At 46.0% G+C, this 12,376-nt stretch overlaps 1 protein-coding gene across 1 annotated transcript in view; it reads left to right on the top strand.

Annotated features, from left to right (window-relative positions):
• Nucleotides 1-9,222: 9,222 nt before the first annotated feature.
• The window catches only part of ZNF436 (zinc finger protein 436), a 6,306-nt gene continuing 3,152 nt past the window's right edge, over nucleotides 9,223-12,376 (top strand). The window contains exons 1-2 of the mRNA XM_006862318.1: nucleotides 9,223-9,255; nucleotides 10,029-10,155. Of these exons, the coding sequence (XP_006862380.1) occupies nucleotides 9,223-9,255; nucleotides 10,029-10,155 (160 nt within the window). The remainder of the gene's footprint in view (nucleotides 9,256-10,028; nucleotides 10,156-12,376) is intronic.

Genomic DNA, 12,376 nt, shown 5'->3' on the forward strand with positions numbered 1-12,376 from the left:
TAGGCAGATATAACTACATATCATGTAGAAATATTTCTTCCCTGCTCCTTCATCTCTTTCCAGACTCTCTGCTGTCCCCTGTTCATAGCTGACTTTGAGGGTGTTTGAGGATTCCACACCTGGTTTCTCTAGACAGGAAACAAATACTCTTGAGCTCAGGCTTTCCAAATGAAGAGTGCCCTGTGTACAATAGCCCCTTGGAGGTCCTGAGGCCGGGAACCTGCCTAGGCCCCAACAATGTGTTCCTCACAGCGCCATCCGTGGCCTGAGTTTTAAAGGACGTCTGCAGCACACAAGGAGCACTGTTGTGTCTCTCTGTTGATAATGACATCAGCTTGCTTTTGAAGCTGATAGGAACTTCAGGCAAAGCTGAAACCTTCTGGGAAAGCCTTGGGAGCAGGTCCAACGGGCCTGCCCAAGAGATCCGGTCTTAGGCTCTGACTGCCTCTAGCATTGGGTAACTGTAAATGAAGTTCAGAAATCTGTGAACTCTTTGGCCCCTTTGTGCAGAGGCCATTAGGACTCTTGTCTGCCTTGGCTCACCCTTAGGGCAACTGTTGGAGAAGCCTTCACCCAGTTCCTTTTATACCTTGGGTCTCATCCTCTGGCATTGGTTATTTCCTTCCTCCCCCACCTACAGGTGTCTTCTACGATTGATGAAGCCTATAAGTAAACTACATAGAAATATGTCATCATGTTCAACTTTTAAATAATCAGATTTGGGGTAGGTCCTTTGGAAGGATTGAAAATTCTCTCACAGAAGATACTCAGCGCGCAACTTCAGAAATTTGTGACCTGGTAGGGAAATAAGCCTGACGCACAGACTTCCACATGAGGATGTGATAAATGACACACTCAAGTTCCAAAAATTATCCCCAGCAGTGCTTCTTGTTGTTAAGTGCCATCAAGTTGGTTCCGACCCACAGCAACCCTATATAGGGTTTCCAAGGAGTGGCTTGAGTCCTGGTGTGGCGCTGTGGGTTAATGCGCCAGACTGCAAAGTCATTTGAACTGGAAAGTTGGAGGCTCAAGCTCATCAGCTGCTCCTCAGAAACTCTATACAGGGTCGTTGCAATGGGTTGGAATTGACCCGATGGCACTTAACAAAAACAAGGAGTGGCTGGTGAGTTTGAACCTCCAACCTTGCAGTTCAAACTGACCTTGAGGTCAAGTGCTTATCCTAGAGCACCACACCAGGACTCCCCCCATCTCGCCCCAGCAGTGCAGAGGGACATTAATAGTTAATGAAGATGGGGATCCCCTGGGGCTCTTGTTGAAATGCAGATTGCGATTCAGTGGGCCAGCATGAGGCCTGAGATTTTTTGATTCTAACAAGCTCTAGAGTGATGTTGATGCTGCTGGTCCAGGACAAGGGTTTAGGCTCTGTGTGATCTGGTCTTCTTTCCAAATGTCCGGAAACCAAAAGCTGACAAAATAGCACTGTTGATGTGATGTAATAATGTCCTAAAGGTTCTTTTAGGATGAGTTTCTTTCTTTCTTTTTTTTTGTGTGGAGATTTTCAAGAGTTGTGGTCTAATTGTGTGTGCTAAGTATCCTAGAGATTTATAACACACAATAATAATAATAGTCAAAGGAATCTCTGCCCTCAATAACCTTACTATTTACAGAGAAGATGAGTTTGATTAATAGCAAAAGAACAAGCTGGCTCATATCTGCACATCTACACAGTGCACATTTACATGTTTAAATGGACTCAGAAAAGCATGCATAGGCCGAATTGTGTTCATCTGTAGGCATCAAGCCCCTCCAGTTAGTCTCCCTGCATTCACTCTGGACCCACTCACTCCAATTCAGGCTTTCTTGACTTTTCAAAGTTGCAAACCTGATTGTATTACAACTACCCCTAGCCCTTTAAATTTTTCCATTGTTCTTGACCTGGCCCACAGGGCCTGTCCCCACATTCTGTGCCTCTCTCACTTCTTCCTCCTTGTCAGAGTCTCTGCACACACTGTTGGCTGGAACACATGGTTTAACCCCAATTCCTCCATATCAAATATGAACGGGGTGTGAGCTGCATTAAGTTAGCATCAACCTCTGACCTCTCAGGAAGACTACCTAGGACCAGGAGACTGTAACCTAATGGGAGAGAAAAGACAAGTTTAGTAACAGAAAGCAGAGAGGCAACATGTCTAAGATGGCAGTTTTGCCAAGAATGTTATGGCCAAAAGATCTCAAAAACAAAAGAACATTCAAGATCCTATGACCAATTTAGGTTCCTCTCTGTCCCCAGTTGCTGTCAAGTTGATTGATTTATAGTGACACAGTAAGACAGAGTAGAACTGTCCCATAAGGTTTCCAAGGCAAGAAAAATAGACTGCCACATCTTTCTTCTACGGAGCAGCTGATGTGTTTGAACCACTACCCTCCCCTCCCTTAACAGTTTTTATTGTAAATTGAGTGATAGTTTACATGGGTTACATTGGTTTTACACTCATCCTATCGTATTTCATTTCATTGTAATGATTATAATCTCCTCCATGCATCATCATTCAACAGTATTTGCTTCTATTCCCTCTGTTTTGGGGAGTTTTTGTTTTGTTTTATTTTGGATATACACAAAAACACACAGGAATATATAATCATTTAAACAACCAAAGGGCACATTCTGCAAGTCTGCCTCCTGGCCACCAGCACACAGACTTTCTCTTTCCATGAGTCTGGAGTCCTTAGCTGCTCTCTCTCTCCATGTCATCATCTCTGCCTCTATCTCTGGTGTCCCTGCTTTTCTGGTTAGGGTCCCACAATCCACTTGTGCTCTTCTCCCTTGATGGTCCTAGGGTCTTCTGTTCCTCCCAGATCCTCTGAATTCGTTGTTGTAGTTTTGTTCTGTTCTGGACTCTTCCATTTGTCAATTGAGTGGTGTTGCCACATATATCTGTCAATCTCTGATTGTTGTCTTGAACCACTGCCCTTTTAATTAGCAATCAAGCAATTTGTTACTGCCCTACCAGAGCTCCTTTCCAAAGCTGGTTGTTATGTGCCATGGAGTCAGTTCTGACTCACAATGACCCTGTACAGGGTTTCTAAGGCTGTAAATCTTTACAGGAGTAGAAAGCCTCATCTTTCTCCTGTGGAACAGTTGGTAGTTTTGAACTGCTAACCGTGAGATTAGCAGCCCGATTACTATGTTACAGGAGCCTAATATGTATACTGTTAAGAATGAGAAGTCTTTCAGACTACCAAACTCTAGCTTTAGCCCGATTTTTCTTGAGCCCAATATTTACAACATCCAGTATCCCACTGGCCCCCTAGATACATTTGATCTGAAACTAAACTTATATTTTCCATTTTTTAAAGTTCCCTCTCTGTCTTTCCTATTTCTGTCTACTAATTCACTTCTTAGTACCGTCTTTGAACCTCTTCCCTTTATCAGTTACCCGTTCTACAATCTCTGTCTCATCCAACCCTGCTCTCCTGGCCATCACCATTGACGCTGTCTTCCAAGGGTCCTTGAACTGATGCAAAGGGCCACTTTCTATTGGTCTTCCAATTCCCTACCTGATAAGCAATTGCATAGCATAGCTCTCTCTGAGCACATCATTACCTCAGTCATGTTCAGTGGATTTCCACCAGATACCAAATAAAACCCACCAGATTCGGGTTTGACTTTTAATGGTCTTCTTCACTGTCTTGGATGACTTATCTCCCACCCTTGTTCCTTATGCTCCAGTCTAAGGGAGGCTTTGGCCTGTTCTTGAATACAGGTTGGGCCTTCCAACCTGTAACTCTCTATTGAGTATCCTCCTCCTGAACTGTTCTCCACCCAATCAAAGTCCTAACCACCTCAGATGCTTGCCTTCTAGGAAGTCTTCTCTGGCCACAAGAGAGGATTCCTCAAAACTCTTCTGTTGTTTTCGTCGTCAAATCATTTCTGACTCATAGTGACTGCATAGGGTTTCTGAGAAGCAGCTCAGTGAAATTCTCACAGCTTGAATTACATTCTACTGTGATGATGATGCTTATGATAATTTATTTAGTATTTCTTTGTATGGTAGTGTCAATAATTATAAACTGGAGAGCACTTACTAGCTGAGTATCTCAAGCATTTTATATAACTTCTCCATGTAAAATGGTGGTAATATTAGCACCTAACTTAAAGAGTTGGTGTGGAAATTCATTAAGTTACTACAAGAAGGTCCATAGACTCATGCCTGAGTCATAGTGACAGCTCTGGTTATTCCTTTGAGCACAGGGGAATACAGTACATCAACTAATCCTCTGACCCTATGAACTAGGTTCTGAGTACCTTTTTTACAGACTGAGAGAATCAAGGTTTAGAGAGTAAATTGCTTCTCGGAGATAGAACCTGAATTTGAATGCAGGTCTCCTGTCATGCTCTGACCTCTTTGAAATACGCTTCACCTCACAGTGCATTTGAGATGTGCATTACCTCCCCTTCCATAAATGGCAGTCACCATGTTTCAAGGTGGAGGGCAATGCACTTTGCAGCCATTCTCACTCACGTTGAATCCTTACAGCTGCCCCACAGTCATTGTGAGGGGCCCTGTTCTATCTCCCAGCTGAGTGTGGTACAGAATTTGTTCTTAAGTGCCATTGAGTTGTTTCCGATCCATAGCGTCCCTGTATAGGGTTTCCGAGGAGTGGCTGGTGAGCTTGAACCGCCTACCTTGTGGTTCAAATCGACTTTGGGGCACAACAAACAGGTTCAGTGACTATGCGCCTATTTGATGTCCTTAAAGTAAACCAACACATTTAGAATGCAGTTGTTTACTTGTGGTTTTTTTTCTTAAAGTATTGATTCTCTTTGGAGACAACCAGTTGGCATATCTGAGGTCAGAAAGAGCTGGTCCTCTCCACTCCCACCTCCTCTCTGCAGACCCAGCCTCAGGCCTCCCACCATCTGCATCTCATCACCAGCTTTGTTGATTCAAGGGGACAAAAGAGACTGTCCTTGCTCTGCTTCCTCCCCCTGCTGCTCCACCTCCCCTTGTTCTTCCCTCAAGCCATACTCAATCATGGTCCTTCTGAAATATGCTTTACCCGTTCACGCCTCCGTGCCTTTGCACATGCTGTTCTCCAAGTCTGGAATGCTTTCCCTCCCACTTGTGCTGCCTTGCAAACTCCTACACAGTCTTAGTGAGCCAGCTCAGATGTCACCTCCTCTGTGGAGCCTCTCTCTCACCCCCCAGGCCAGCCCATGCCCTCCTCAGCACTGATTAGCTCATTCATCCCTGTACTACAGGGCTTGGCAGTGACTGCAAGTCAATGTGTCCTCCCTGCCCCCTTGCGCTGCTAGGAGCCTTGCAGATCAAGAGACACCCAGGTTGCTTATTTTGAGATTTCTGGTATATGTGAAAATGAAGAGATGACAAAACAGGATTACAACCACTGAGGCATATTTTCAAATGTTTATTCAATTAATACTTCTAACGTAAAACATAAAAGCAACAATATAATTGTTCACAAGATAATAGGATTTATTAAAATATCTTCTATAGGAGTCCTGTGGTGTGCCTTAGGGTGTGCCAGACTGTAAAGCCGTTTGAACTGCAAGCTCACCAGCTGCTCCTTGGAAACCTAATGTTGTTGTTGTTATGTGCCGTGGAGTCAGTTCCGACTCACAGCGACCCTGTACAGGGTTTCTGAGGCTGTAAATCTTTACAGGAGCAGAAAGCCTCATCTTTCTCCCGCGGAACTGTTGACTGTGAGATTCGCAGCCTGAATCGTAACCACTACACTACCAGAGCTCCTTTGGATACAGGGTTGCTATGGATCGGAACTAACTCGAAGGCACTTAACAACATAAACTATCTTGTGTAGTGCCCCACAAGCTATAGTCTGGTAAGGATATATAAAGAAGGTTTTTAATCATATGGGTCAGTGGGTCTGACAAAATGTCAAAAGCCTAAACTGGAGACCACATGGCTCTCTTGGCCCTTTCCCCAGTGCTAGGCTCTCTGTTGCTGCTCCTGCACACAGTAGGTGCTCATTGCTTGCTGAATAATGGGAGTAAGTATAGCCTCACAAGCTGGCACTTAAAGCCTACAAACAGTACATTATTCCCGCAAAACACTGAAATCCTGAACAATGGAGCAGGAAGCTACCTCCTCCTCCAGTGACCTCAACCCTCAAAGTCCACTGAAGGCTACAACAGGAAGCCCCTCAGCCACTGTCTTTCCTCCCCTTCTTCCACACTCCCCCCTAGGGGTTCCAAATGCAGTCATGCTTTCCATCCACTCTCAGTCTCTCATCTCCACCCTCTGGAGGGTCCCAGGTGAAGAAAGAGAAAAGCACTTACTCACAGAGGGTGGCAAGCAGCCAAACTGGGCTTAGAGAGTCATTCTGCCCCCAGGCAGGCTTGAGGAATTAAAGAAACAGCCAAGAGGACAAAGAAGGGCTTAAAGCACTAGAGCAGGGGGCAGAAAAGGCCTAAGGAAGTTTACAAAGCAATCTGTCAAGAGGAGGATGAAAAGGGAGCCCCACTGGGCTGAGGGGCTCAAGCCCTCACCTCAGCCTTAGGTCAAGTTAGAGACCTGCAATTAGGAAACCAAAGTCTGAACCAATCCTCCTCCCTCTCCCTCATAGGAGGGTTATTAACCCCTGACCTGGAGGCTTTTCTGAGCTCAAGGCCCCAAGAACCTCTGCTCTACTGGTTCTCCACATGAAATTGGATTTCCAGTAGAAACATGATGTGAGGATAAGGTCACTTCCCAAATTTTCTGAGCCAGTGATGATATCCAACAGGGCTCTCTGGAAGTCTCCCCTGCCACGAGAGGCAGGATTCATAACAGCTATCATCAGTGCTTTAAAGTCATCTCTGTCCTCACCACCACTGTGACTGTAATTATCCCCATTTGACAGAAAAGGAAATGGGCCTTGGCAAGATTAAACGACTGTCCAGAGGATACACAACCTGGATGTTAACCCAGGTCTCTCTGACCTTGAGGCCCACAGGGAAACTGACTCTTGGGGACCCTTTTTATATTCCTTTTTTTTTTTTTTTTTTTTGGTGCCCAGATCAATTTTAGTACAATTTCACCGCTTCTAAAGAATTTCTAGACCTTTGATTGCGGAAAGAAATGTAGAAGAGGTGTAGGAATGGGGAGTCTCTCTCATGGCTAGATAGGGCCCTAGCTCTTTTTAGACACTTGAGTAATTTAACCACAAATAACCAGGCACTGGGAACAGGACACTCACTAATAAAAGCATGGCCTAGAGTCATGTTTTTTAAAAAAATTATTCAAGTCACTCTGTGGGTGGATGTATCTGCAAAACAAAAGAAAAGCCCCTTTCCCAGCCCAGGCAGAGAAGCCTCCTGTACAGTTTGAGACAACAGGCTTCCGGGCACGTAGCCAAGGTTCTGGGGATATTTATAACTTGAAGAGGGTGGGAGTCCCTAATAAGCTGCTATATTCTTTTTCCATCACTTCCCTCTCCAAGGCTACTGAGAGCTCAGAGCTCTTCCCCACGCAGAATGTCTGCTTTTTCTCGTGCTCGGCTTCCATTGTCTAATTCCCTCATCTTGTCTGGGAAAAGGGAAGACGGCAAGTCCTTCCCTTCAGAAGAACTTTAGCTGTCGGTGGTGTTTCTTGGCCAGCTGCTGTGGTCTCAGGGATCTGCGTATGAACCTGTGGTTGGATGATCTGCGCTGAGAGTCTGAGGTCTCGGGAATCTGCGAGTCTTTAAAATTAGCTAACAATCCCTGGGCTTTGCCTGCACATCGAAGGATTCGTGATCTACCTGCTATCTCCGTGATCAGCCAGTGATCTCTAGTCTCTCTCCAAACACCTGAGGTCTCATAGAACTCTGTAGCTCTGGGATCTATGTGAGGTCTCTTGGATCTTGAAGTCGAAGATCTACTAAATTTTCTGTTGGCCAAGGAGGTAAGTCTGTTCGTTCCAACGCGGGTTTTCGGCTTCCTACTTTCAGCCTGACAGGGACTGGAGCATCCTGAGTTCCCGCCGGCCTCAGGCCCTCGGAGGTCCTTCGGTGCTGGAGGCCTCCAGGAAACCATTTTAGCAGATAAACTCTAAGGGATAAGGATGGACCTTCTCTGCCCTGGGGTCCGACTCTCTCCTCTTTGCATATCTCCATACCCCACCCTACCCCACTCCAGCTTCTGATTCCTCTCAGCTAGGCAGGACTCTGGGCGTCCGTCAGGGGCGCCCTCCTCCTCTGAAGGACGCTGTTAGCCGCTCCGACAGGGTTAATAGTGATGGGGCCCGAACACCGTCAGGCCTAGAAGCCGGTTGTCCACGAGAGCTGGACACTTGGCGCAGAGCCTGCTGGGAGTTGTAGTCTATGTAGAAGGGTGTGAGTGCCACAAGCACTGCTGGGAGATGTAGTACGTGGGCGGGGCTCAAAGTTCCAGCGCGGCTGTCGATTCGCGTCCCCTCCCCCCCTCGGGAGTACGCGACTGCAGCTTTCCTCTCACACCTGGATTGTCAAATGAAAGCCAGTCCCAGCAGAGCTCAACTCCGGTAGGGGCCTAAACTGGATTCGACCTAGCAGTTAACAGTCTGACTCCAAAGAAGCTTCTAGGGACCTGAAAAGAGGAAGGGCAACTTCTTCGGTTTCATCGGACTAGGGAGTCTCCAAGAGAAGAAAGCGAAGGATACTTCGCCCTGGCTTGAAAGGACGCGTTTTTCTTCATCCTTTTGTTCGTTTCCCTTCTCAGCTTTTGGCCTCTGACTGGTCTTTGTACGCTGGAATGGAACTCCAACTCCCGGCAGGCCACGGGAACTGGCGCAGGCGTGATAGTTGTGTTCGGCCACGCGACAGGGGGTGGGCCTAGTGTCCAGCACCTAATTGGCAGAGCGTTCTGAGAGCTTCACTCCTTGATTGGCCGATCCAGCTGCCGGAAAGGGCTCAGCCTCGAGATGGAAGAGCGGAGGTGTCCTGTGGGTTGGGCTGAGAGCCTCCTCCCTGAGACAGCATCTGCCTGACCCCGGGCTCAGGAGGGACCGAGCTAGGGGGCTGTCTTCTTGGATTCCACCAGTACCTCCACCCTGTGGTGGAGGAGACGCAAGGGCGGGTTTTATTCGAGGGTCAGGGAGGAAACTGACCCGACCCCAGTGCAAGGCCCTCCCGCCCAGCTCGCCCGACTGCCAGAACTCCAGCCCTGGGGAGTGGGCAGGGCCTGTTTTCCGTGCCTCACACCCTGCTTTTCGCCTTCTTCAGCGCTGTCTGCTCGTTGCTTTTCCTGCTCTCTCTCCCGGGAGGTGAACCCTTGTGCCTGAGATGGCAGCCACCCTACTCATGGCTGGGTCCCAGGTAAGCCGGGGGTGGCTTCTCCGACCCTGCCTCTGCTTACCCACCGCGTCCCGGCGTTACTCTGCTCTGCAAACCCCTGTGGGAAATTCCCTGGGATCAGTCATTCTGCGGCGTTGGTTTTCTGCCCGCAGGGACTAGTATCAGGCTAGTATAACCACACACAGGCATTTATTGAGTACCTGCTGTATGCTTTTAAAGATTGAGGAGACAAAAGGTGGATGAGACGGGTCTCCCGCTCCTGCCCACAACTGTAGGGAGACACTTGCATTCACTTCACGTGAGTGAACCAACGTGAGAAGTGCTCCACTTGCCGCCGTAGGAAGCGCTATGGTGTGGAAACCAAGGGGCGGGGGGCGCTGAGGAAGGAGTGGGGTGGAGTGTGTGGGATGGGGTGGGGTGGGGGAAAGCGGGCGTTAAGAACAGTTGGCATTGGCATAAGGCCATGAAGACTAGTAACATTCACTAATCTGAGAAAGCTATTCCAGGAAAAGGAACATTGGTAGTACATGTATGGTGTGCCATAAGTGTGCTGAGAAAGGTACGGCTGCAGGATAAGGTATCCGGGATGTCTGGCCGTGAGATCTCAGCAGTCAGCTCATAAAGTGCTTCCTTTTTTTTTACCTTGTCACCTTTTGGCGTATTTATTTTTTGGACTCTGTAATACCTTATTGCTCGACTCTTCAACATTTTTAGCCAGGTCTCCAATTTCAAGAAGAAAAACTGGGACTAACCCCTGGCTACCAAGTAATGAGGAAACGTTTGTGTAATTTCAGGCACCTGTGACATTTGAAGACATGGCCATGTACCTCACTCGGGAAGAATGGAGACCTCTGGACCCTACACAAAGGGACCTTTACAGGGATGTTATGCAGGAGAACTATGGAAATGTTGTCTCATTAGGTAAGGATTCTACCTTTATTCACCCCCAGGTTTTTCAGACTGTCAAAATGGGCTTAGCTCTTTGAACACAACCCGTTTGTTTGATTTTTATAGCACTTAATTGGATTTTGGCTCAGATTGAGTCCTCAGGCAAATCTTTTGAGTGTGGGAACATCCAAGTCACATTGTCTAAAAAGAAAGAATATTTCTGCACATTTTAAAACTTCCAATTTCTTGTGCCCTGAGTCATTTGCCATTCTCCATCCTGTTTGTACAGATCACTGACCAAACAGGTCTGACATAATGTTGCTTGCCAGAAGATAAATGCCTTGTAAATGGTGTTTTTACTTACTCTGGAGGCAGTAGGAGATGAGGGGGTTCTGACCTGGGTTCATGGGAGGGCAAAAGCCACCTTTTTGTATTTGTTTTGGCTTCAGAGCCGTAGCGTTGCTTCAGGTCCTTTATTATCTGGAGTAAGTTCTTGTCTAGAGATGTTTCAAAGGTGATTATAGATTTCATGTGTGTTGGATATTGTTGCAGGAGAATCTTGAACTAAAGGCGCTCACAAATTAAGAGAGGGAAGCTAATATATATATTTTGATCCTGCAAACCTGTTGTCCTGTTAGCTATCTTTTGTTCTTGAAGTAACTGTAATAAGTTCAGCATATTCATTCTCATACTGAAGTCTTTTGACTCCTTTTTTCTCCTGTTAATATTTGACAGAAATCAGCAGTAGAGTATGTAGTTCATGAGGTCATCTGCCACTTACCAGGGCTGATGCTTTTATTAAAATCTTTATTCCCATAGCCGTTTCCAAAGCAAAGGTAAAACTGTTAGGATTCTCCATTTTCATTTTGGGCTGTTTCTAATGTCTTCTGTTTCTTGGATCTCTCCGGTAGAAAATCAAACATGAATCTTTGTACTCAGATCGATTACAGTTTGTCATCCAAGTATTCTACCCAGTCCAACAAAAACATGATATACAATCTTAAGGAATTGTAATTTTACGTTTCTATAGTCCAGGAGTCTGGGTGTGGCGCTGTGGGTTACTGCAAAGTTGATTGAATCTCAAGGTCAGCATTTCAAGCTCACCATTCACTCCTTGGAAACCCTATACAGGGTCGCTATGGGTCGGAATCAACTTGACGGCACTTAACAACAACAACAACAGTCCACTCTAAGCCCTGGTGTAGTGCTGTAGCATAAAACAATGGGCAGGTAACCTCAAAGTTGGCAGTTCAAACCCACCAGCTGCTCTCAGAAATCCTACATAGGTTACTATGAGTCGGAACTAACTCGATGGCACACGACAACAGCAACATAGTCAAGCCTAGGGAGCACCTGTAAGTGCAAAAAAGAAGGGGTGGATTTTGTTAAAATAAGTTTTGCTGTTAAGTAGTTCCAACTCACAGTGACCCTGTATAGGGTTTCTGAAGCTGTGAATCTTTGCAGGAGCAAGAAACCTCATCTTTCTCCAGCAGAGCAGCTGGTGGACTTGCAACTGCTGAGACCCTGTGGTTTGAAGTTCAGTGGTAAATAATGTGTACCAGGTTTTTTTTACCTTAGAACTCCTCAGAATCTTTAATGTGTTATCAGGCATTGTGACTTCCTATAGAGAGGATGTTATATATGCACCTTTCCCAAACTAATTTATCCATGATCCCTTTTCCCCTACCATACTTCCTTCTGAAGAGTGAGTATAGTATGAAACACAATTGGGAAATGCAGTGTCTAGTAGAAAGTTCCTAGTGGACAGTGGTTGTATGCTTTGATCTTAATTTGAACATTATATATGAAACATATTTATTCATTGCCAAGAATATTCTGAGACAAGCATCTCTTTAGCTTTATTCAACCCTCTCACTCCTAATTTCATAAAAAGCCACTGGGAAGTAAGTGATATTCAGCAGTTGTTTTTCCTGTCAACTAACATGACACAGGTAAATTTTACTTTTATTTATGCCAACAGTTGGGTTTTAGTAAATAGGATAGTAATAACGATGACTTGACATGTTAAGTATGTTGTTGTTGTTGTTGTTGTTGTTAGGTGCCATCAAGTCGGCACCAACCCGTAGCAAACTTATGAACAGCAGAATGAAACACTGCCCGATCCTGGGCCAACCTCACCACTGTTGCCACGCTTGAGTCCCATTGATGCTGCCACTTGGCCAATCCATCTCATTGGGGGTCTTCCTCTTTTTCTCTGACCCTCCATCTTACCAAACATGATATCCTTCTCCAG

The sequence above is a fragment of the Chrysochloris asiatica genome, unplaced genomic scaffold (assembly GCF_000296735.1).
Source record: "Chrysochloris asiatica unplaced genomic scaffold, ChrAsi1.0 scaffold00047, whole genome shotgun sequence".
NCBI lineage: Eukaryota > Metazoa > Chordata > Mammalia > Afrosoricida > Chrysochloridae > Chrysochloris > Chrysochloris asiatica.